This window comes from Scomber scombrus, chromosome 11 (assembly GCF_963691925.1).
Source record: "Scomber scombrus chromosome 11, fScoSco1.1, whole genome shotgun sequence".
Taxonomy (NCBI): domain Eukaryota; kingdom Metazoa; phylum Chordata; class Actinopteri; order Scombriformes; family Scombridae; genus Scomber; species Scomber scombrus.
Genome location: NC_084980.1, coordinates 25,150,022 through 25,177,468, shown reverse-complemented (window position 1 = coordinate 25,177,468; position 27,447 = coordinate 25,150,022). Strand labels below are relative to the sequence as shown.

The window sequence follows — 27,447 nt, the reverse complement described above, 5'->3', positions numbered from 1 at the left end:
CTAGTTTTATTAAGATAAGATGAGCAGTTATAAGTTAAATCCTATTTGATGAAAAGAAAAACTTTATATTGTGCTTTAAGCAGATGAAAGACGATGAGCATGAACTTTTAAAGGAGCACTCCACTGATTTTACAGCTCGCTCTCTGACTGTGTCTCAGCTTCCCCCCCTCACATCTCTCACCTGGCAGCGTTGAAGACAGCTGGCTGGAGTTACAGGTCAGAGAACCGTTGTTGTTTGCGCTCACAGCAGTGGTGACATGGAAGACTTCGGAACGGGGCAACTGGGGGGACACGGGTAACGAGTGACACTGTCTCCCTGGCAGCTGCTGCCAGTAGTACGACGTCTCCTGCTGGGGTCCCCCGGGTCCGTGAAGGGGGGGCAGGTTACTGAACACGCTCCCCGGCGGTGAGTGAAGGTCAAACACCAGCGAGAAGACGGACTTGCTGGGCACGTCGAAAAACTTGATCTTGCCCCCGCAAAGGTCCTCTCGGGCGGTGAAAGGGTTGATCTTGCGAGCTTTGGAGGCTCTCTGGTGCTGTTGGGTGGGGGGGTTGTAGTAAGGGTCCTGGACGTTGACTTTTCTTCCCGGTTTGCAGGAGAAGATGTCCGATTGGCTGCGGCTGAGCCAGATGTTCCGTCGGGGCCGCGGGGATTTGGGAGGGATTTTGTCGTCCTGGAAACCGAGAGGGTTCAGTCGCTTGAAGCCTTGGATCTTATCACCTAGAAGAGACAGAGGGGGATGTTTTGTGATTCATCTTTTATAAAATGTGCATAAAACTGGGATAAACCATAAAACTCGCTTGTTGCATCTTTTATTTTATGGAGAAATAAACTTATAGATGTTATTTTATTATGTTGTAATGTTATATTTTGTTATGCATTATCTATTGTGCACTTTTATGCTTATAGTTGCTTCAGTAAGGCTGCAGCTAATGAGGATACTAAAAAAACTAAATTAAATTAAATTAAGCACTACCCCCCAAACACACACACAGACTAGTGCAATATATAACTGCTGCTTTCGTTTGCATTTCATCTGAATGACTATTTATGAGTATTTTATCATTTATTATTGACTATTTAACCATTTATTATAAACTAAATGGCACTCTTGTATATATATGAGATTCTAATTATATGCTAAGCTCTACCAATCAGGTAAATCTTATCTTATCTCATATATTTGCATATCTAAGTAGTGTCTGAAGATAAAGTGAAAATCTATTATAAACACTAGGTGGCAGTAGAGACTGAATCCTGTGAGAGCCAGCCATAGTCTCTCTTTATCCCTGTTGTTTAAATCTTTCCAGAGGCACTTAAATACAATTTTTATCAAGATTTTTCCTGACATTTGGTCGGATTTTTATTTCTCCCATAAACTTTATTTATTACTGATTTTAAGTCTCAGTTTCCAACAATTCTTCATCTTGTTTAGAAATCAACTTTGCTCATATAAGCGCATAAATAGTAGTTCACTAAATCTGTTATTCCCAGTATTGCGTTGCATATAAACTAGTGAGCTCATCAGTAAAACATTATATTCTTATACTCCTCTACTATCTCAAAGTACTGTCGCGCTTGTGAGTGATCGAGAATCTCATTTATGCTGCGAAACGTCTGAGAGAATTCCTCATGTCTCTTTATAAAAATATTTGGCTTAAAATGTTTTGTTACGCAGCAGAAATATTTCCTACTATGAGAGGGATCCTGGTCTCAGGAAATACTGAAGAGAGAGAGGTAGATGATGGAGGAGGAGGAGGAGGAGGAGGGGGGCAGACAGAGAGGGAAGGAGGGAGCAGGAGAAGAAAAAGTTTACGACGTGATAATCGACAGAAAACGAGGAGAGAAAGAAGCGTCAGATCCAGCAGGTCATGGTTTCCACACAGCTGCGTAACATATACAACACACTCAGACTGTTTTATATATTCTGTTTCTTCTAGATTTACATCAAACTAACAGATGAGAAAAACTATATATAAATCATGACTTCATCTTATCGTGTGTTTGTGCTCGGCTTCGTTCCGTTTTGATCCTGAGGAAAAAGGATCTGCGCTCGGCTCATCTAAACAAAAAACTTTACTGCCCCCTGACTCCGACATGCAGGCGGCTGAACCAAATTAGAAATTAAACCTGGGTCTGCAAGGATCAAGTATCTGAAAATGGGAATGTTGATCTCGGACCAGTTTTGCTCTTAAAAGTCATGAAGAAGTTTATGTTATCAGCAGCCGTTCTGGGTCAGCTCTCCGCTTCTTTGACGGGTGATAGAGAGGGGAGGGGGGGGTCAGAGGATACAGATATAACAGTGAGGGTTATCACTCACCTGACGCACTTCCTGACTGAAAAGGAAGAGAAGTAAAAATCTGGCTCGGGTGCGGACAGTGTAAACAGTTTCCTCGTTACTGACTAACTGAACAAACGTGGAATCAACACTGAGCTTTAGAGGAAGAGAGAGAAGTTTCCGTCAGGCTCGCCGCTGACTGGATAACTACGAGTGAAATATTGACGATCTGATGGTTGACAGTCTGAGTAGATAAGAGTATAAACAGAGCATATATGGAGTGGTAGAATAGGGTAAAAGACTCTAAAAGGTATCTCTGCTGCACTGCATGGATATCTGTTTCCCTTCCTATCAGCCTCCTCTTCAAGAGTCTGTTTTCTAGTAAATCTTGACGTTAAACCTGAAGCTCAAACGACAGATCACAGAACTACAAAGCGTGATACCTTTGGGTGTGGTCTTCTTGTCGTTGTTGTCTCCACTGAGCGGGACACACTCGTGCTCCATCTCTTCTACTTTAAGCAGCGCGAGGATCTTCTCCAGATCTTTGACGATGTCTGGGAAGGACGGACGGAGTTTAGGGTCCATCTAAAAGAGAACAAGATGAAGGGGAGAGAGATGAAGGAGGATGACTGTGAGACTTCTTATTAGTTTCATGCCATTTAAAAAGGAGCCACATTTAACATTTTAACATAAACAAATAAATACCATGTTAATTATGAGACAATATGATAATTAACATGAACAAACAAGGCCACAGAAGAGCTTTATATTTTTTTTGCAAGCTTTTATACGTTTAGTTTTACCAGGAAATTGTCTTCACCAATTACGTAGAACCTTCTTTTCCATTCTTCAACACTAAATTACACCTATTTTAATCTGTTGGTGCACTTTAAATGAAAATATTAATATAATTAAAGAAAATGTGAAGAAAATTAGGCAGTGAGGATGAAGATGCAAGGAGAGGGGAACAGTATAACATTTGGAGAGGTGGACAGATGATGTGAACATTGAAAATGGTTCATATGAAGAGGCTGCTGAGAGAAGTCAGACTACGTACATGTGGATCAAACATGAAGGTATGAAGGTAATAAAGAAGTGCAAAGCAGTTAGAGGAAGATAGAAAGATACTGCAAACATGATCGTTCAACATGAAATAAGACCTGGAGACAACAGACATGGATGAGAAAGGATGGAGGATCAATCAGCAGGGAGCTCCAAGAACTTTAATGCTTTCATCCTCTCTGATTAGTAATGATGTCTACACGCTACAGTAGAGAGGGAGTAAAATAAATCACAATTACAGCCCAATAATTATGATATTATATGAGCAAAAATAAACTGGCCCTAATCATCAAAAAATATGTATTTTATTTGGTTTGATTCACTTAATTCTTCTTTATATTTCATTCCTCACTAAGCAACACATCTCCAAACTGTGCAAAAAAAGTCCACAAAGTGACTGATCCAGCTTTTAGATAACAGAAGACCTCCTGGAGAGTGAGCTGAGGGGCAAATCTGATTATTCAGATAATCAGATTGCCCCTTCATTTCTGAAGTACTTAAGAAATTTAAAAACAAAAACAGGAGAAATTAGAAGAGACAACTGAGGAATTTGGGAAATATAAAGAATTATAATAATAATAAGTTTGTCCTGAATGTCTTTGTCATTATAGGTGGACTTAAAACTTGACTTCAACTCTAACTCCCTTTACCAGCTATGTGAGAATCATCTCAGACAGAAACAGGCTGGTTGGACGGGCGCGGGAGGGGGGGGCGTGGTGGACTCACATTGCAGCAGTTGAAGGCAAGCTGGAGGAAGTCAGGCGGACAGTCTCCGACCATGTGCTGGAACGTGTGATAGTCCAGGCCGAAGTTCTAGTAAAAGAGAGCGAGACAGAGAGACAAGGAGGTGTGAATATAAAAATATAACAAAGTTAGGACAGGAAGTTCATATTTATCATTCTGACAGAGAGAGAGAGAGTGTTTCATCACATGTTTGACGTACTTTAACTCTTGACTCAGCCAAAGCCAGCTTCAGGTCAAACTAATCCCGCTGACATGGTCCAGCTGACTGCCAAGTTCTCTTATGATTGTAAACTATGAAGGATTAATAACTAACGACTCCATTTCTGAGTTTGGATTCATTTCTAAACCCGGCTTAAAAGGCACATCCATTAATATTTTGGCTTTGACTAGAATTTGTTTTATTTATTACAAAACGAAGTGAGAGTATTATAAATGTATTTTATTCACAATTAACTGCACTGACACCAGTTTTGCCTAAAACAAGGAGGTAAAAACAACTGATGTAACTAATATACTGAAAGGGCTGCATTCATCTGTACTTAAAAACAATTACATGTCATTTTGTAACATTTATGCACTACTTTACACATTAAATAATAAATACAATAAACTGAAAGATCATAAAGATAATAACAATAATAAAAAGTGGCTTGCTACTCGCTAAAAATACTTAAATTCAGGTTTGATTTTGTAGAAATGGATATAGAAGAATATATGTCCCACCTTCAACTGAGTTTTTTATTGGTCATATGAATGTAATTATACCACAGTGTAAACAAGGTGAGAACTATGGGAGGGGATACCGAGAGGATTCACATGTGGACACTGCAAACAAACACACAGACGGAGTGTTACGAGGTGATGAGGTTAAAAAGAGGTGAGGAGGAGGAGGAGGAGGAGAAGGAGGAGGAGAAGGAGGTGTTGGAGGAGGAGGAGGAGGAGGGGGAGGAGGAGGAGGAGGAGGAGAAGGAGGTGTTGGAGGAGGAGGAGTGGGAGGAGAAGGAAGAGTTGAGCGTTCACCTCTGTGCGGGGAAGGAAGTCGGGGTCAGCCTGGATCCGTGCAATGATCTCACACAAGATTATGCCATAAGAGAAGACGTCAGCCTGGAAAACAGACAAAAGTTTTATCACATATATATACGCACCGATTTTCACACTAAAACTTTTTCTTGCTGGTTTTACTGTAAAGTGGTAAAGTGTTGTATGTGTAATATTCCCCAGACGTTAAACCACAGATTTACCAAACTGTCTGACATTCCTAAATGACGTGATTTTTCAGAAATGTTACAATCAATGGGAACTTCCTTTTAAGCCACCACTCATTCATCTATTACATCAAACTTAATCTAATGAAATGTTATCAGACTTTTTGCATTTTGCATATAATCTTAACTACCACTGCTTGGTATTAGTTGGTAGAAGTCGAGCTCGGTGGTTTTACCTTCTCGTTGTAATATTCATCTCTCAGAACCTCTGGAGCCATCCAGAAAGGGGATCCGACCACTGACAGCTTCTCTCCCTCAGCGCTAAAAAAACCCAAAGAAAACAACAATGTTTTGACATCTTCACGCCATCATAATGAGGAAGTCAGAGTTTTTGAGGTGACTGAACTCTGAGTTCCTGGTTTAATAATATGATAACACCGTATTTCAACAGATATTCAGCATCAACTTGTGTGTGTAAATACTGTATTGTGTAAAGTTGGGTTGATATAATCTTCTTCTGACCCCTGAAACACCATCAGAAAAGAGTCAACTGACTCTGGTCATGTATTGTGTAAATAAAGAGTAAAACTGCAGAGAAAAACACGAGGTTGAGCTTTCTGTCACTCTTATTATTCAAAGCAGACCCTCTTATAAAGACATAATTGCAGTTTTTTAAAACTGTAGCAGACCAAGAATGACTATAGTCTTACCTTTCAATCAGTTTCAAGCATATTTAACGCTCTCTATAATCCATCTTGCTCTCTAATCCTTTGAGTTCAGTAGCTTTTGGTGTATTTAAATTTAAATTGAGTAAAGTCGATCCTTATTTTCATGACAAATCCTCAAAAGATGTGTCATTTCACGTAAATAATGCGTGATATACATCTTTATATATGCACATACCAAAGCAGAAATATACAAGATTATATCATTTATATTTCTTGTTTGAGACTTGCACACTTTGTTTCTGAAGTAATTTAAGTAATTTAGTATAGAGAAAACAACCCCCCCCCCCCCCCCCCCACCCCTTCCCTCCTTCCTTGTCCTGCTGAAGTGTTAAAATAACAAAACCCTGCACTGATAGTATCCTCCTGTTATCAAAACACTAAAGCAGAGAATGTAGACTGTACATGCTGCTGTCAATGTTAGTGCCTGACCCGTGTGTTAATAAATAACTCTGTGTCTGGTATGAAGAAGAGGAGGAGGAAGAGGAGGAGGGACACTCTGACAGAAAGCTAGCACAGAAAGGTAGAAAAACAAAAGCATTATGGTGGGGAGAAAATATGGACAAAATAATGATAAAAAGGTGGAATGAAAATCTTCTGATGTGACATGTATTAAAATAAATAGCAGCATCTTAACGAAGTTTTAGAGAGTCAATGAGAAGATGTATTTCCTCGTATGAAGTGAAATGCAGCCAAGAGGATAATTAAAATAAAATAAGACAGGACAACAAACTACCAGAGTACTCAATGTGGCCTCCAGAGCCAATAAGTATTTGTGTTTTATGGCTACAAAATTGGCTTCAACTTTTTATGAATGGAGCTAAATATAACTTTAAAGCTGCATATGTAATTTTTTTGTCACTAAGAGGAAAATAAAATAATAAACTATTGCTAAAAAGATAACAAACAACTGGTTAGTTACACATAAACCAAACATAATACAACTTTAGTGTCCATTTGGAGTTGTGTGTCTTGCACCACCTGAAAAATGTCACTTTCATTTAATCTGAGTTTTTCTGAGAAACGAAATGTTGGGACTTTAAGTTACTACATACTTTACATTAATCATCATCAGCGACTCACTCACTGTCTGTCATTTAGTGATTCTTTATTTAGTAATGGTGTGAACTGGGTTTTTTTTTTTTTTTTTTACTGGAAACATCTGCCTACAGATGTTGGTGAGATCAACTATGACACAACCATACAGTCAATGAGTCATAAACAGTGGGCTAAAAGAGGCAAAAAAGCTACGTAATCTAACACTATGGTGATAATTCTCTGTGATTTCAACACTACAAGCAGCTAATTTTACACTACGGAGCCATTAAATTCAATTTTACTGTCAGAATTGTTGATTAATGCCAGTTTCGGTATTTAAATAAGGCAGTAGTGCTGCTAGAGGGACAGAATAAATGCTTTGGGGTGAATGGAGGAGAGATGAAAGTGATACTGAGGGCTTTCCCTAACTTTCTAGATCAGGGGCTCAAAAATGGCGAATACAGAGAAAACCAAGCTTTAAGAATTTAGTTGTTATTCATTGACTCATAACAAAGATTGTGTGTAACTGCGTGGAGCGGTGATCAGTGGACGACTTCTTACTGGTTAGAGGGGATCTTTTCTGCCAGGCCGAAGTCTCCCACCACCGCTGTGAAGCTGTTGTCATCGCATTTGATGAGGCAGTTCTGTGGTTACAGTAAAGAAACAAAACATCCTCATTATCAACACGTACTGTATGTTTAGTTGAGGAAGTGGCAACGCTAGAGGACCTTAAAAAAAACCAACTACATTTTGTCACTTAGCAAAATCAACCAAACACTCACTTCCTAACTCGAGCCTTCGATATTAGTTTACTGTACATTCTGGTTTTGTGTACATCTAAAAATGGGAACTGACAAGACTTTTCAGGGCGCGTCCCCATGAAGTTTGAACTCATCAACACATTTTTTTTTTTTAAAGAGACTGTTTGTCAGTCTATTGTTACAGTTAGTTCGTTTACATAACAGTATTTACACTCTTGACAGCGTTAATATTTCACACTTTGTTGTCACAGATCCTGAGTGGCGCTAGATGTTGAATCTTTTACGTTCGCTCACACTTTATTTATAGTGTACATATCCTTTTACTTGACATTACTCGTAATACATTAGTCACAGTGGGATAACCCGACTCTCGCTATGCTTCCTTTCCTAAACTGCAGGTTAAAGTGCAGTAATGTGCTGCTTCAGCGTACATTAATACTCAGCACATATTCAATGTTTGCATGCTTCATGTGATGTTTTCTTGCCCTTTAGTCCCTGCATCAGGTGGCATTATGTTGTATAATGTATGTTTCCTCCCCCCGTCAGTGCCTAATTATACTTTGTGAATATACTGGATGGGTATATTGACATGTAGCGCTATAAAACTATAGGATAACATTACAGTTGGCATGAGAAAGTGTTTGAACAGGCACGTAACATGAAATAAAGAAGAGAGAAAGCTGATCTGTGATATGAGTCATGAGAACATAAACTTTATAAGAATTAGAGGAAGTGTAATCTATTCTCTAACCCCCCGTCCCCCCCAACATCACTTATAAATAAATGTGCTGGTTTTATAAACATTCGAGCGTGTTCTTACTCTTCTGCGGACGCCCATCTCTAAGCCGAAACAGGAAATGAATATGGGTTTTACTCGCTCACTGGCTCTGTCTCCTGCTATTTCCATGCCAACATGGCTCTGGGTCAAGTTGGAAAACTAGAAGCTGCCTATTACAGATTATCTCATCTGATAGTGACACTGTGTTCTTTGCAGAGAGGTTAACAAGTCTACGAGTAAAAGGAACAGATACAGCACGTGTGTCAAGAAGACTTCTAAAAATCGAACGCAGGTTTTACATAAAGAAGTCGGTTCGTTATCCTGGAGTTAAACCTTAATATTGTAGTAGAAGCTGTCAAAACGTATTCATATTTAAATAAATACTGAACAGTTCTGTATAAATGTGCGAGAACATATGACAAATTAATATTATCATTGGACAAGAAACAGACAAAGAGGAACCAAAGTCAAATGAGGAGTTACAGAAAATCTCCTGACCTAATATATTTTCTGTTGTATTCTTCTTTACAAAGAAATACTTGTAATTTATCACAAATCTTCTTGTAAAAAGGGCAGGACAATCTAAACCTAATACATAACTGTTTTTTTATGCTGGGAATGACCAAACAAAATGTGACTTCTTGGTGTATTTTTTTAACTTTTCATTCTATCTGTGTTTTGGGTATTTACTGCAATGTTAAAAGGTGTTTTTATAAGTAATAGACAGTTGCATTAGTAAGTGTTGCTTAAATCAATTGTGTGATTGACCTTAGATATACAGGATATATATAAGATATCAGTTGTATGGTGAGCAGAACAGCAACTAGTCAATTAAGCTATTTATGGTCAACTATTAAATGAATTGTCAATTTTTTGATAATAAATCAATCATATTTAATTTTTTTTTAAAGAAAGAAATGTCCAATTCCCTGACTCCAGCTTCTAAAATGTGAATATTTCTTGGTTTCTTTAGTCCTTTAAGTCAGTAAACTGAGTATCTTTGAGTTGTTGGCTGTTGGTTAGGATTATATAAGACATTTCAGGTTGTATCTTCAGCTTTAGGAAACAGTGATCAACATCTTTCACCATTTTCTAATATTTTATGGACAAAACAAACTAATGAATGAATCAAGAAATAATCAACACATAACTAGATAATGAATACATTGTTAGTTGGAGCTCTAAAAACAGACCCGGGACTGTACTTGAGCTTCTAAACCAAAGTAAACTATTTATCATTTATTAAAATAAATATAAAATCTTAAAAAATACTTAATCTAATACACATAACAAATACAAACGTACAGTGAGTACTTTGTTCTTCTGAGTCCTCAGTAGAACAAAAGCCTGCACTTCTATATTTAGCTGTCTCTTCTCCTCCTAACGACCAATTAGCCTATCTACCGTAACTAACCTTGGAGGTTAGGTCCCGGTGGAATATAACTCTGGAGTGCAAGTAGGCCAGACCGTTGGCAATATCACAGGCCAGTTTCACTCTGGTAGGCCAACTCAGGTGTTTGTTGCTGTCTAGAAGCTGCTCCAGGTTTCCACCGTTGATGTACTGGAGAGAAAGAAAGAGAGACACACAAATGAATAAAAACCTTGAGGTATAAGTGCAAGAACATACTCCTAAACTATCAAAATGTGAGGAATATAAACTGTATAATATCAGTGGGGATAATATTGTTAAAAGCATGGTGCTGTTTCAACACATAGGTCTTTTTGAAATATGAATTCAGATTTCAGAGTGTGCCTGAAAACATGTTTAACGACTATTTACAGGCTACAGAACAAACTTTGCTATTTAGATTGACTAATAATGTCTTAAGACTTTGAACAAACAGTAATTACTTCAACTAAATGTTATTTAGCCAGAAATTTGGCTGAGTTGGCTGCATACAGCGTGTCCATTGTATTAGCGAGCTGGGGGGAGGCGTCTACACGACTTTTCTCAGGAGTTAAAATGAGAGATGTCTGAACTCGGTCAGTGTGAATAGTTTAATCATAGCAACATAACACTCTCAGGTGTCGGTGGTGAAAGAAACAGCAGACGACTTGCGGAGCTTTCTTTGGAATTTACAGGCCAAATGGTAACGGACTGATCTGGTTAAAAATATACAGGCGTGCTTAAAAATAGCTTAAATGTACTGACTGCATTACAAAAAACAACCGCCTATCTGACTTTGTTGTTTGGGTTACAGACTGCCTGTCTGCCTGCCTGCCTGCCTGCCTGCCTGGAGGGCTAGCTGGTGTATCGACCGACTGGCTGAATAAAATCTGGCTGGCTTCCTGTTCAATTGGCAGACAGAGCTGCTAGTTTCCTAAGTACATAAATGTCGACTGTCTGATTCATAGTGCAGGCACTAGAGTGGGCAGCCAAGAGGGCAAAATCAGCTCAGTGGGTTTTAAGTTTTTAAGCATCAAGGGTCTTTCTTTCGCTCTTGTCTGTCAGCTCTGATCCAGAGAAACCTGTCTGACCTGGCTGCGTGCATGCGAACGTACACGCAGTAGACGCACTAATCCCATGTCATATATCACGGACAACACTGGTTAACTAGAGAGAGAGAGAGAGAGGGAGAGAGAGGGAGAGAGCGGCGATGGGATAAAGAGCTGGTCTAGTTTAGCTGTGGCGATTGGTTTGAGTGACAGACACAGAATTAGGACAGAGGGGACGGCTGGTGGCGGAGGGAGGAGGTCTCTACACGTCTTCACACGGCTGAATAAACCGGCTTCAGTCTGTTATTACAATTGGTCTCATAGAAAAAAAGCCTCATCTAGAGAAACATTGTCATATCTATTAGTAAGATTGTATTCTGGGCAGCCTTCCTTCAAAACAAATTCCATTATTTCCTCTCAGTTATGCATCATTTTCTGGCTGGGTGCAGGTTCAACATCTCCAATCACAGCATCTCTCTAGTCTAGACCACTTCAATCTCAAGTGGTTCAACCTCTAAAAAAAAAAAGGAAGATTAGGTTTCACACCATCAAAAAGATACAGAATGGATTTAATTATTTTGTTTATTTTTTTGTTTTAAATTCAACACATGGTTGCATCACAACATGCACGATGTATTGTATAAATATGCACATAAGGGGATTGATGCTTAATAGATTTACTTTGGATTACAGCTCCGGATTGCTAATATGGAAAACCTGCTCTGCCGTCCAAGTTAAAGTCAATATGATACAGTAAGCTCAGGAAGTTAATGTAGGAATGGCTCGTAATGATTTTTATATTTTTGGCCCCACTGTCAGACTGAGCTATACTATTGTAGCTTTTTGTTACAAATACAGTAAAAATCTTTCTAATCATACATTTAAAATTCCTCACTAAACAGCAATAACCTGAATGGTAAAAGGTTGACACTTATATTGCGCTTTTCAGCCTTAGCAGACAATCTGCTTCATAATTTGTCTCTTTTCCACTTATTCACACACACTCAGACATGTGGATAGGAGATTATAACCCAACCTTACAGTTAATGGACAAGCTCTGCCTAAACTAAAATTTAGCCTAATGAAGATAGCAAGTGTGTTGGACTGTTGCCTCACATAAAGGAGGGACTGACTAGAATAAAATAGATTAGAATAAAACAATGGAAAACTGTCTTTTGAACCAACTGGGAGTAAATTTAAACATTAAAACATTTTAAATTAATATTTCTATTGTGGCTCATAAGATACTGGCACAATGATTTATTAGGAATATCTGGAAATACCAAAAAAGGTCTGAGGACTCACAAAAAAAAGATAAGTTAATGATTAAATATTCTGGGGACTAAAAATCCATTTGTGTACAAAAGTCAAATGGCTGCCCCCCAAAAAAGGTTGAGCACCCACACACACACACACACAGTCATACACCCCCCTCCCCATAGCAAGACAGCGGAGGATTACAGTATTTGTCCAGCAAATTCCTCAGTAGCCACAGAGTTCAACATCTGTTGTCTGCCTGGTTGGGGGTTTTTTGGGGGGGGGGGGCAGAGAGGGGTGGGGAGGAGGTGCAGGGGGGAAAACTCCACCGGAGACAATTAAAACTGGGACTAATCCAACTTCCTTCCTTTATCGTCTCATTTACGAACTAAACTGCACCATTTTAATCTCACACTGGCAGAATACGCAGAGAATGCCTTAAAAAACAAAAAAAAACCCATCATGGTTCAGTGGACGTGTGCACCTGCTGTGTCAACTAAAAGTAACCGGAAAGGGTAAAGTAGCATTCAGGAAAATCCTCTTATGTAGGCATGGTATTTTTCCCTGGAATTTCTTTTATCCTACTTGTGGAGTCACTGATATACCGCAGTAATCATTCGGAATGGCATGAGTTTAGATCATTTAAGTGGCCCACACTATGATCACATATAATACACAGCGGTGAGGAAATGAGAAACATTGGTCCGGTCGTAACTGTTGTGGAAACATCTCTGATACACTATCTGGACCCTGCAGAGGCTCAAACAAAAGGATCCTTGTTTTGCCACGAGGGAGCAGCTTCAAAAAGCAGCATAATCCTGCCATGGGTCATGACTTACCATTAGCCCAGATTATGATTGCAGTAGTGTTTCCTATAAGGTGAATTAGATGGAGATTCAGCAGTGACAGAGCGAGGCTTCGTGCTCTAGATACATCTTTATGTCTTCCAGAGAGGCTCTTTCTTGTGTGAAAGTAATCCACACTGGTGATGTTTGCACTTTAACCAGTACAATGGTTTTTATTTTTTTAACTTGCACTATTAGGTTATGTGTTTTTATAACAGATTTTAGTATCCTTATTTAGTATCTATCTATCTATCTATCTATCTATGGAATAGGAATAAATATGGTGGAATATTCCTGATGAGTCCTTTGACAAGTTAAAGAAGTTTGTTGTAGACACGAACATCCAGAGCAAGAGAACAGGTGCTGGACCGAATAACAAAATATGTAAAAGCAAGAATAAAGTCTGCACGCTGCAGCTCCCCAATGCAGGTAGATTTTAATACTTGATACTACTTGTGGTATCCTATTATAGTCTACCTGCATTAGGAGCTACAGTGTGCAGACTTTTTTCTTGCTTTTACATCCTTTGACAAGTTAGATGCCCTCGAGATATGTTTCAAGACAAAAATATTCTTCTTTGAAAACCACCATGTGTCTGACCCGTGGATGTATAAAAAGAACTGGATACAGTGTCGCAGGTGGGGCCCCCTTCACTCCTATGAAAGCTGCTCAGGGGCACATAAGGCTAAAAAATGTTCCTTCCTCTTTCGCATCACTGGGCCCAGGGAACAAGTGCACCAGTGACTTCAGCTAGCTGAGCTTGCTTCTTTCAGTTTAGCTGTTTGGTTGATTTGAATGAGGAAAACACTATCTAATTGAGCAACTCTTCTGGACTTTCGAAGTGTGATCGGACTGAATGGATGAAATTCTGATAGTAAAAAGAGTCATTTTGCGGGGTTTGTGACACTTTACAGACGTCTCTTTCACAGTGTAGGTCTAAAAACAGTGTTTTTGGGCCCAATAGCATCATGCTATGTTATAATTATGTAGTCAGACTACTACATCAAATTGGCTTCAAAGCCCGGCGCTCTTCCTGGAGGCTTGGTCTGAACTCATTGACAAGTCCAGAATCTAGACAAAAGATGTCTCATATTTCACTAATACGTCCTTCAAAGTAGTTATCATATCACAAATCATGCTTGTAGGTACATGCCTTGAACTCAAATTAAAGGTGAGCAAAGAGAAAAAGCCTTCAAGTGTTCAACTGTGCAGAGACATCATTCTGCACAGTGAAGATCAAATGTCAAAGGAAACATCTGACAAAAACACATTTTTGAGTAGAGGGGTGCTTAAGTTCAAACTTCAATATTGAGGGATTTTACAGGGATAAGGCTCTTTGTTTGTCCTTAATATTTACAAGCGTCACAAAAAGGTTACGGATTTAGATTCATCTAGTATATAGCTTGGGGGCATTTTGCCTATTTTGTGTGTATTCTGCTGTTATATGTGAGGTGGATTTGCGTGTCTATGTGAGAGTGTTTCCAGAGCTCGGGGCCACGCGGTGACTTCATTCTCCATTTCCTCTGAGCACGGCCTCATAGTGGGGGTCAGGTAACAAAACAGCATGAGCATGCAACCAGGGTCAGAACCTTCAGTTTGGTCCTCACACGACACAACAGGATCTGTTTACGCTGCAGCGGGAAAACAAGACCTACATGTATATTCATATCCATGTCTTACAATACATGGATTCTTCTTGCAGCTACAGAAATAAGCGCGTGTGTGTGTGTGTGTGTGTGTGTGTGTGTGTGTGTGTGTGTGTGTGTGTGTGTGTGTGTGTGTGTGTGTGTGTGTGTGTGTGTTCCCTTACACGTCTGCAAACTGAAAGTTGGTGTTTGTCTTTGTTTTTCGAGGCTACAATAAGCACATTCACTGTGAAACGCGACTGTGTAATCGAGTACACATGTGTGTGCGCCTGCAAGCATCTTTAACAGAGCGTGCTTTCTTCAAAGTGTGATGAATCATGTGTTTTGTACCATTTCTTCCTATTTACGTGTATTTTCTCATTGCATGTACATTAAAACACATGTTTATATGCAGAGACGCATCTCAAATTGTTTGTGTAACTGCTTAACTGTTACTATGTGCGTGTCCAGTGTAGTGTTTATGCGTCATAAATGTATTTTTATGCAGTTCCTCTAAGTATAATTACTACAGAACTGTCACTATATGACTTGGGATGTCAAACTAATACAATGATGTTTATCAACCTTGAATAAAATAAAGTTTGTGCCTCAAGAGAAGGAGAGCACAGCAAGAAATGTTCCTTTATTTTAAGAAAATTCTCATTTCTTTCTATCCATCCATCCATCATGTGTTGGTATTTCCTGAATCACTGAAAATGAAATGATACCCAACTACTGGCTCTAAATACACAGCAGCCTTTAAGATCATTTAAAAATACTTTCTAGTGTTACAATCTTCCTTTTTACTTCTACGCTGTTTTTACTGCATATTAAAACCAACATCCTCTTTTAAATACTGCCAAAGTGCATCTGCTTTATGATGACACATGGCTTTCTGTGCCAAAAAAAATAAAAAATAGAGAACCAACATTTGATGTTTGTAAGTTTTGTTGTAGCAAATCCACTCTAACAGAGATGTTACTTCTGTCTCAGGTTACTCTTTGCACCCTTCATTTGTCTTACAAATTAGGGGGGTTAGGCTTCAACTACTGTACAACTACAGTATTGTTTCTAAACATATATATATATATATATATCAAGTATTTTTCCATAACAAACCACAAAAGTTCTCTCTCCCTCTCTCTCTCTCAGTCACACACACAGGTTAAATATAGGCTATGAGCTGCCTGAAAATATTCTTTATATCTCTGGATAATTTGATTAGCTGCCTGTATCAAATTCTACCTCCACACATACAGCTTTAATGTTACGTGCCCCTTAAGAACATTGAGTTCTTTCGGGCTTTTCCACAATTAGAGGCTACTGTCTGTGGCGCTGTGATGTGTGTTTGTGGATGACGTGATGTTCACCTGAAAAACAGCGGCGACACACAACACACAAAAACACAGGTGCTCACGCTCACATGAAGGCACGAGAAGTAGTGGGAGATAAGTACACCAGTGTATTACCTTTTATTATTAGAGCCACTTTGATCTCATATATCATTAGATTGTGCAGGAGCTTTCATGTGAATTGGTGTGCTTGTGTGTGTGTGTGTGTGTGTGTGTGTGTGTGTGCGTGTGTGTGTGTGTGTGTGTGTTCTCCTACCTCCGTCAAGGCGTGAAGCTGGCCCTCGTGAACACACACTCCCTTAAACCTACAAGAGCACAAAAGACATCCAAAATTAGGTTGTTGTTGAATACCGGTCTCATAATGTCATGATTTTAACCTTTTAAGACTGGACACAGGATATGTGTGAGAGTTAACACAGACACATTTTACATATGTTCACAATATAAAAAATGTTGAGAAAAGATTTTAGTTTACTCCACAGGGTCACATGAATAAAATAAGTTGGAAATATCTTCACAAACCCACTTGCACGACCCTCTCTTGTCGCAGGTAAACAGAGAAAGCAAGAGGCATACTTAAGAAAAGATTAAGATTCCAGCAGGCAAGACCAGACAAGAGATTCCTGCGAGGCCGTCTGTTAACACGGCGATAATAACAGTTCAGACACTTCACCTGCATTCCTTCCATTTTCCTCTCTACCTTTCCTATCAATTTACACATTCTTGATAAAAATACACAGTATCGGTCCTTTCTTACTGCTCTTTCACTTGGCTGCGTGTTTCTCTACAGCTGTGATGCCCTGGATGTAACTGTTTTAAAAACCTTTTCAGAAACAGAGAAAAAAGATTTACTTTTAGTATTTTTAACTTGTTTGAAGGACTTTTAAGAAGCTTCTTAATCCCTAAAGGTTGGAAAAAGTCCTTAAACTTGACAGGACGATAAACTCCTTAAATGAAAAACAAACAATGAACGTTTGCAGACCGACATATGAACTAACTTTGTTTATGAGCAGCGTCGAAGGCCTCGTAATTCCAGAGGCAATGAAAAGGTCGACTTTGTGGGTCCTTGTTGGATTTTAGCTAACAATGACCCCCTCAGTGTTTCCTCCTTGTTAACACACAGAAACACACACACACACACAAACACACACACACAGTCCACCAGGCATGCTTGACAAAGATGGCATTGTAAAAGATACTGAGCATGTGTGCATGTGCACGCATGCAAAGACATCTACGCATGTATGTGCATGTTCATAAACACACATGTGCTCAGAGTTTAAATGTGAACTTGACATAAAGTGATTACCGCAACAACAAAAAAGGGGAACAATACGACTTTTGGACATCACCATCGTCAGTTTAATTGAAACTGCACTTATTTATATTCTCATTCCTATTAAATTTTATTTTGTCTGCCGACTTTTTATTTTCCTGTCGTAAAAAGCAAGGCGAGGAAGTTTATTTGTATAGCACCTTTTAAACACGGAGGCCATTCAGAGTTCTGACTCAAGGCACAATTGTGAGCCGACTGCTTCCTTAAAATCTATCAGACGTACTGGCTTTGTATTGTATGTGGCCCGAGGCTGTTGAGTGATTTATAAACTTATAACCTCACTTTAAAAAACTAATTTATAAGTAACCTGAAGTCAGTGGAAAGATTTAAGAGCTGACACAATGTGCTCAGTTCTCCTGATTCTTGTTGTAACTCATGGCAGCAGAGTGTTGAATGTGTTCAAGTTGTCTAATGGTCCATTTGGGTAAAAAGTAAGAAATTAGAGTAGTTATTTTTATACTAATGAACATGGCCTGATCCCCTCGTGCCACTCACCCACACACACTCACTGGAGTGTGCATGGCCTACTGTTATAACAGGCATTGCTACTGTTACTGCTGTGTTTGCACCTTTTTATATTGCATATTGCATTTTATTGCTCTTATAGATTATCAATGTTTTGTTTATGTCTTAAATTGTTTTTAATTGTCTTAAATGTTCTTATGGCTCCAGGAGTGCTATCTCAATTTCATTATATTGTTGTCTGGCCCTCAATAAAATGACTATAAAGCTACTAAACTAAACTAAATTAAACTAAACTAACAACCCCAAGAGTTCAAACTATTATCTATTAATTAAAAAAAAGGAAACTGCATTTAAAGCTTAATCTGAAACAATCTAATCTAATCTAGCAATCTGTAGCAGGTTTTTAGCATTTTTTTTTTTAGAGAGGATTGCAAGTGCTTGGAGTTTAGTGATAGAGGTGGAGGATGCAGTAATCTATCTAAGCTGCATGAAGTCCCGCCTCCACTAAACTGTGATTGGCCAGCTCACAAAAAGACAATCAATATTAAAACAGCACCTCTAAAATGTGTTTACTGGTGATAGTTTCGGCTATAGTCAAAGGTGTGAAATAAAAGTCATACAAAAGTGTCTCTGAAGCACCATAGACGAAGGGGTGAGGGGCTTTCACTTTGTCCTGCTTCACCCTTTTTTTGTCGGACCAATCATTGACCAGATCCTCTAAAAAATTAACTGGAGTGTTCCTAGATTAGTCCTATTCCCCCCTCGTGACAGAAAGGGTCCTCCTTGCTTTTCGCCTCTAGGCAGCTGCTGCAACTCTAACAGGACCTGGCAGTTTAGAAAATCCATTGTTAATAGGCTCTGTCTTTGACACAGTTTCGAGACTAACCCAAAAGGAAACAGGTCAAAACCACATGAGCTCTCATGAGCGAGCGGTAGAAGAGAGGCAGAGGTGAAAGAAGAGGCAGACAGCATGAGAAAATATATCTTATTAATAACAGAAAGTGTCAGCTGTAATCAGAAATGACTAATACAACGTGTAACATGTACTGAGTAATATAAACTCTTAAGCCTTAAAATAATCCTATTGTGAATTTATGGAAGTGAGCTCATTCCAAGTTATTACTGGCATCTTATTGTCGAATGTCTTATAATGGACTGATGCATAACAGGCCTTTTGGATTACACCTTAAAATATGTGTCAGGTAAATAAATACCAATAATAGGTTTACTGCACCACCGATAATTATGTTTTACAAAGTAGCTGACCTTAAGTGATTATGCAATTATCAACAAGGTGGAAAATAATGGTGTTTTTTGGTTGATTTGTTTTATAAGCTGCACTAATATCCATTTAAAGCTGATGTCTGATTGATAGTAGTAGAACGAGCACGGTTTCAAGTTACCAACCTGAGTATGTTTGGATGTGTGAGGCGGTTCATTAACTGGACCTCTCTCAACATGTTAGCTCTGTTGCTGGCGATCTTGTTCATCTTCAGGGCCATGACCTGATCTGTCGCCCGGTGACACACCTGCAAAACAATTAAACACATTTCAACAATGTGGCAGATAAAGTTAAACACATCCAAACAATGGTCTATTCTGGCTGATACTCTGAAGCTGTAAAACCTCTGATAGGATGTCAGTATGTTGTAAAAAAAAAAAAAGACAGATTAACATTTGGGCCACTAGAGAAACCCGTGCCCGGGCCCGTGCTTCACGACAAACAGAGGAAGCAGAAAAAGGAGGTAGCACATAAAAGAGAACTGAAATGAGGTCAGTCACCGCTGACCAGCCATGACAAAGTACATGTGTCAATCCAACGCTGCTGCTGCTGCACAATCAATTTTGTATTAATGTGCATTGGGATTTTTAGTTTCCATCCCATGGTTGGACAGTGGTTGAACGACCATCCACGGTTGACTGGAGCCTATCCCAGCATGCCTTGGGTGAAAAGCGAGCAAACGCTGCAGACAGGACACGTTCACAACACCAAAGCCCTGACTGCTGATGTTAAAACAGGACACACACACACACCGCGATAACATTAGAAGTAGTTTTACTTCTCAGATCTAGACGACTAAAAATATTACTGAATTAAATGTGAGATCACAGTATTAAAAAAAAGAGCTGAGCAGTCTCTGAGCAGCAGGTGGTATATTTTTAATGGGGTTTTTTTTATGACTGATAAACGTTGAGACGAAAACCTAAAAAACACTGGGACAACTAAATGTGCATTAACACTGGTGTGAAGAGGAGAGGCGACTGACTAAAGAACAAGCAGTACTATGTGTTCAAGTGTAGATTTAACATTCAATGATAATAGTTTGAATTCCAAAACTCTGACATTTGCTTTCCAAAAATACCTCCAGTCCATATTAGCCCACAATGTTTTCTTTCATAAAGTTGAAAAAGCCTCTAAAAGAGCACTTAGCACATTTAATGGCTCTTCTGAAACACAAACATTTTTATTGCATTAAATGTTCTATGAAGGACAGCGACAATGGCCGCCCCGTGCATCTAACAATAATCTCCATTTCCTCACAGTCTATGGCCTAAGGTCTTCACACCACGAGTTTCAGAGATGCTACAGCGTGACGATATTGATGACCAAGAAGTGGAGTTATTCTAAACACCTACACATGCCTGCAGATGAGAAATAAACCTGTAAAACCACAATGCACCGCATCAGGTGACTGAACTGCTGCAGCCTACACCTGCTGCCTCGTTTCCTGACGCTATAGTGCAGCATGCATGCAAACATATTTATATCACGAGGAAGCTTTTAAGCCGTTGGTTTGAAAAGGTTAAACTGATTCTCCTGTGTCTATACTGCAGATAGCCAGCAATGAATCTTTATCAAGAGCTCCAGGCAAGGAATAAAGTGCAGGAAATGGTTCAGGTGCATCCTATATACATGCAAAATAGAGCTAGTCATGTTATATTTGGATAATAGCTACAGTTTGGGGACATTTAGGTTGCTGTGCTTGTGGCACCGTGAATCTAGGTCTTGGCCATGTTTAGTACTTTATTGGGAAAACCTGTGCAATCTAATGCAATTCAGTGCAACAGGTCTGCCACACGCTTATACATATACAGATTAGAGCCAGTATCGGCTTATATGTTGTTCGATGTGCTGATATTTTTAAAAGTTATATAAGGAGCATTTAATGTATATTTGATTATTTTTCTCAATTCAAGTTAAATATATATGTGCATGTTTTTTGTTAATTAGTTAGTTGTAGTTATTTATAATTATTAAACGTCCAGTGTAGATCACTGTTTCAGTGCGCTGATGTCATTTAATACAATAAAGTTTATAGTCAAATGGTAAAATTTTCACTACTTCAACTTTCATTACATATCTTTGTCACAGGTGTCTAATTACATTTAAGGGATCAATGCAACAAATGTATGTTTATGTATATATTCTTATTTTAAAATTATAATAATCTCTTATATAAAATTATAAGCCGACATATCAATATCAGACTTTTTTTCCTCCAGTAAAACAGATATCGTATCCTGTTGTAATAATATAACATATATCTTTGTAGAAAAAGTTACAATTGTTAATAAACACTGCACTTTAATAAAAACTTTAAAATATCCTAATATCTTCTTACAACTACATTATAATGTGGTATAAATGCTAAATATGGGGACTTAAAGCACAGTGTAGATATAATACTTGTCAGAAGTGCTGCAACATAATTTCGTACTGAGTAATTATTCATACCGAATGGAAATATGGTCCCAAACAGACTGTCAGTCATATTAACTACAACAGTGGGCAGCTTTATGTCATCTTGTAACAATGGCTCTTTGAGTTTCCTCCATCATCACAGTCATGTTGCAGTGGTGACACAATGGTCAGTATCACTTACTGCTGTATTGAGAATTGACAGCTGGGACAAAGACAATATGGATTACATAGGAGGCAATAAAAATTAGTCAATAATATATATGGGTTAGTGACAAATAAGGGTTGGCAAGATGAGCAATTCATAAATATCTTTAAAAGATTGTTTTAAAAGACTGAATGCTCCTGAAAATGTCAAATGGAGTAACCACAAAAGAATGACAATTGATGATATGATGATATTAAATATTTCATCCACCTACTGTGTATTTAAGTGTACTTATAAAACATTTTGGAGTATTTCTACATTTAAATTTTAAAGCATTTTGTCAATATTGAGCACGACGTATCCTAAAAACAACAATTTTTTCTCAATAAGGATCCGCAAATTATGTGAAATTTGTTAAAAATCATAGTGTTGCATTGCTAAAAGTGGATTATATTTATTCCACATTTTAGTTCACATTTATTTTCCTGTATATAATCAGATTTTTATGAAAAAATACTTGTTACACCAATTGACACTGGGTTACATCACGTCATTGACCCATATACTTCCGGTCAATACTGTTGCTATAGAGTCATATTGGCGTATGAAAACATCTCTTTAAGGAACGACATTAAGTAGAAAAGTCATAAAGTTTGATTTAGATTGTGGGAGTTTTTCTGTGTATGTGTTCCCTCTCCATCTAATAGACCAACATACACACACATAACATCGCTCTGTTCAAGTTCAAAGGAAGGGGCCCGGCTATAATAGCTGACAGTCTCCACCGCAGGACAGCAGAGACAACAGATGGCCACTCCCCTGAAGGCCTCCTCCCCCACATCCGTCTATCCTCCTCCGACCCCCTTATTTCTCACTCTTCACATCCCCCCATCTGCATGTATTCCTGATCCCCCTCTTTCTCTCTCTTCTCCTCGCTGTGGCCTCCAACAAACCGTCATCCCCAATCCTCATATTCCCCAGCAGCTCTTCTTACATACATCTTTCTCTCCTACCTTTTTTCTCATCTCACCCCCCGCCCCCATACCCCTGGCCTTTCTGCTCTATGCTATCTCACCCCACATTACTGGAAAACATACCCCCGCTCTCCTTCTCCTCTAAACCCTTTCTCCCCTCCTCTCTCCTCCTCCCCCACTTTAACCCCAAGCTCTAGCAAAACCTTTAAATCACCTTCTTCTACAAAACTCCTCTTCATCTCCTCTGAAGCCCTTTTTCTGCCCCTCAGAAACTCCAAAAACCTCTTCTCAACCCCCCATCTTTCATCCCCTTCCATTATTCTTGCCACCACAGCTCTCCACCATCTGAAGTTTTTTTTTCCCCCATCTGGTTCCTCCTCTACCTCCTCTTCTATGCCTAAACTTCTATCACCATTCATTTCACCATCTTTTCGTTCCTGTCCTGTCCAGACTTCCACCTTTTCATCAGTCCGGTTCAATTTCCATTTTTTTCTCTCCCCAGGGATTCCTTTCTCCCTTGTTAAAAAAGCATTGACAAGCCATTTCCCAAAAGGTTGAGGTAGGAAACTACACGATGATGGAAGAGAAGCGTGTGTGTTGGAAGATGGACGTTTACAGTTTGCAGATTTGCTCAATTGGAGCCCAATTTGGCTGAAAGACCAGAATAAATACTGACGTGGTCCATATTAAATTTAGACTTGAAAGAGAAACAGGACAATCTCAATCCAATAATAAAGCTGCACATTAAATACGTAGCTCTAATAAGGCTTACATTAACTAAAGTAAAGTCAGTTTAATGCTAGACAACTTCCAAACATGTTTTATTAATGTGTACAGTATATTTTACTGTTTGGTATAGTCTGTGTCCTATAGTGTGTTATTAAAAAGATCCATGGAGTGAGGAGAGTCAGAGTGTAACTACAGTGGGAGATGTTTTTGGACAGCAGAAACAAAATATTGAAGTTCAAATGCTTCTTTTTTTTTTTAAACAACAGCAGCAAAGAAGCAAAGTGATCACTGTTTCACCCAAAGGGGAAATACTTGTTTCACTCATTGACAAATGTGGATTTCATTAATTTAATTTATTGCTTTCTTTTTCTCTGTGTGTGTTCGTGTGCCAGCTCCAGTGTTTACACAGCTCACAATGGGCTGTTTCTGAGCTGGCACATCTGGAGCTAAATCAGTTAAAACAATGCAAATAATAATAAATAAAGGCTCGTGGATCAATTAAAATATGCTTTGATTGGCTCCAGTACAGACCATGCAGAGTACACACACATCAAAAATCCAACATCACCAGTAGCTGTCAGACTTCATCAATAACAGGATCAACCATTGACCCAGCTGCAAGCCGTAGCCTGACAGTGAGACAAAATGGAAAATAAATGTCACGCCAGTTCACCAAATAAAACAGGAGTTATCGATTAGATATGCAGTGATGGCACGTTATTGTGGGGAAATTTAAATATACACTGAAAATTACCAGAAAAATAGAAGTTCCCACACACTGTTCTGTAATGACACAATGAAAATAGGAAATGAAGTTGAGCCTTAATGTCATTCAAACTTTTCGAGGTCAACGTTTGAGTTAATCAGGCATCATTTCCCTTCATGTATGAGGCCACAGACAGCCCTTCCCCCCATACATGTCAACTTTATTCTGCGTGTTAACCCTTCGCACACAGTACGACAACAAGAGATCAAGAGAGAGGGAGACACTGTGGCGTGCAAAGACTTGTGCTGTGAATAAAACTCAGAAAAGCATGTAGCTTTCAATACAGCAGTCACAACAAAAATGAACCCAATCAGTCAATCAAGGCCATGGCTACTTTATTCTCACACTGCTTATCTAAACCACGGCGGGCCCATGACAAACCTCTGCACTGTCATGATGGCTTGGTAATAATGCTAAACAAGATCAGAAGATCAAAGATATTTAATTTTCTCCGCTGATTTTTCAAAGGCAAACTCTTAATCCTGAATGTGCTTGTGTGAATCCCCTCCACACTCCTGCAGTGAGGGGGGGGGGGGGTTAACAAGGGTTAACAAACCCACATTTAAGTGATGTCTTTGAAGTGATTGCACTCTAACTTGACCTCAAAATGTCAGGGAAAGAGTAGCAAGCGAAGATCAAGATACAGTCTTTGACCCAGTCTTTGACCCACCACGCTCACCAACTTGAGATAGATAGATGAGATTGACTCAAGTTGAAAGTGACTCAGTTTCATTGTTCCATTACTTATGAGCACTTTCCAAGACAACACACAAATTCCTTTTCATTTCTATGATATTTAAACCACTGTAAAGAAAAAAAGTAAACTATAACAAATACATTCTGAGGTCATGTGCATATGTGTGATTTGGCAAACATCTGATCTATTATAAAACACATTAAATAGATGGAAGGGGAAGAGGTCAAAGGAACAAAAAAAAAAGGATGGAAATGGGCAGAAAATGAAGTTAACCGGGTAGGAAAAAGGACAGACTGAGGAAAACTAGAAGAAAGACAGGAGAGAAACGTGATAAGGGTGCATAAGAAAGGAAATAATAACCGATTTGCACCCACCTTGTACACATCAGAGAAGAATCCAGAGCCAATCCACTCACAGGTGAAGTCGTCAAGGCGCGTAAGACAGGAGAAGGCACTGATGAGGGCTCTGTAGGATGATGGCCAAACCCTGCCCACCTGGAGAAGACAGGAGCAGACTGGTATCAACAGCTGAAGATGAAGTCTTTATCTGATGGGAATGCAATGGGACCACTGCTTTAACTTGTTTACCTTGTGAGGACGCTGGATTTGCGAGATCAGGACATCGCAAGATAACGTGAGAATCCATCTTGTCAGGCTTATGTCCCGACCACCAATGGTTCTGATCAATCAGGATTACCCATGAGGATTCTCACGTGATCTCACAAATCCAGCTGCCTTGCAACTTAAGACACTGAGAGACGATGATAGGCGGTAAAAGAAAGTAATAGATGGTGATAGGTGGTAATAGACCATGACAGACCATAATAGACAGTGATAGACGATAATAGATAGAAATAGACAGTGATATACAGTAATAGACAGTGGCAGTTGATGATAGACGGTGATAGACGGTGATAGACGGTGATAGACATTGATAAACAGTGAAAGACGTATATAGACGGTGATAGACGGTGATAGACATTGATAAACAGTGAAAGACGTATATAGATGGTGATAGACGGTCAAAGATGGTGATAGACAGTGATAGACGGTGATAGATGGTGATAGACGTAGATAGATGTAGATAGATGGTGATAGACGTATAGATGGTGATAGGCCGTCATAGATGGTAACAGACAGTGATAGACAGTGATAGACGGTGATAGATGGTAACAGACAGTGAAAGAAGGTGATAGACGGTGATAGATGGTAACAGACAGTGATAGACGGTGATAGATGGTGATAGACGGTGATAGATGGTAACAGACAGTGATAGACGGTGATAGACAGTGATAGATGGTAACAGACAGTGATAGACAGTGATAGACGGTGATAGATGGTGATAGATGGTAACAGACAGTGATAGACAGTGATAGACAGTGACAGACGGTAACAGACAATGATAGACGGTGATAGACGTGATAGATGGTAACAGACAATGATAGACGGTGATATATGGTGATAGATGGTGATAGACAGTGATAGATGGTGATAGACAGTGACAGACGGTAACAGACAGTGATAGACGGTGATAGACAGTGATAGACAGTGATAGACGGTGATAGATGGTGACAGACAGTGATAGACGGTGATAGATGGTAACAAACAGTGATAGATGGTAACAGACAGTGATAGACGGTGATAGATATTGACAGATGGTAACAGACAGTGATAGACGGTGATAGATGGTAACAGACAGTGATAGACAGTGATAGACAGTGATAGATGGTGATAGATGGTGATAGACAGTGATAGACGGTGATAGATGGTGACAGATGGTAACAAACAGTGATAGATGGTAACAGACAGTGATAGACAGTGATAGACGGTGATAGACGGTAATAAATGGTAATAGACAATAATAGACGTGATAGATGGTAATAGATGGTGATAGACGATAATAGATGGTATAGACAGTGATAGACGGTGATAGACGGTGATAGATGGTAATAGATGGTATAGATGGTGATAGATGGTAATATATGGTATAGGTGATGATAGATGGTGATAGATGGTGACAGATGGTAACAAACAGTGATAGATGGTAACAGACAGTGATAGACAGTGATAGACAGTGATAGACGGTGATAGACGGTGATAGATGGTGACAGATGGTAACAAACAGTGATAGATGGTAACAGACAGTGATAGACAGTGATAGACAGTGATAGATGGTAACAGACAGTGATAGACGGAGATAGATGGTGACAGATGGTAACAAACAGTGATAGATGGTAACAGACAGTGATAGACGGTGATAGACGGTAATAAATGGTAATAGACAATAATAGACGTGGTAGATGGTAATAGATGGTGATAGACAATAATAGATGGTATAGACAGTGATAGACGGTGATAGATGGTAATAGATGGTATAGATGGTGATAGATGGTAATATATGGTATAGGTGATGATAGATGGTGATAGATGGTATAGATGATGATAGATGGTGATAGATGGTGATAGATGGTGATAGATGGTATAGATGGTGATAGATGGTGATAGATGGTGATAGACGGTGATAGA

General features: G+C 39.0%; 1 protein-coding gene across 1 annotated transcript in view; it reads right to left on the bottom strand.

The window, feature by feature from the left end:
- Positions 1 to 27,447, bottom strand: part of tesk2 (testis associated actin remodelling kinase 2) — a 38,509-nt gene that overhangs the window by 3,124 nt on the left and 7,938 nt on the right. Inside the window, exons 3-12 of the mRNA XM_062428192.1 lie at positions 25,297 to 25,416; positions 19,316 to 19,437; positions 16,364 to 16,412; positions 10,007 to 10,153; positions 7,615 to 7,697; positions 5,527 to 5,611; positions 5,106 to 5,189; positions 4,068 to 4,154; positions 2,723 to 2,864; positions 182 to 721 (exon numbers count right to left, since the gene is read on the bottom strand). Coding sequence (XP_062284176.1) covers positions 182 to 721; positions 2,723 to 2,864; positions 4,068 to 4,154; positions 5,106 to 5,189; positions 5,527 to 5,611; positions 7,615 to 7,697; positions 10,007 to 10,153; positions 16,364 to 16,412; positions 19,316 to 19,437; positions 25,297 to 25,416 — 1,459 coding nt within the window. The remainder of the gene's footprint in view (positions 1 to 181; positions 722 to 2,722; positions 2,865 to 4,067; positions 4,155 to 5,105; positions 5,190 to 5,526; positions 5,612 to 7,614; positions 7,698 to 10,006; positions 10,154 to 16,363; positions 16,413 to 19,315; positions 19,438 to 25,296; positions 25,417 to 27,447) is intronic.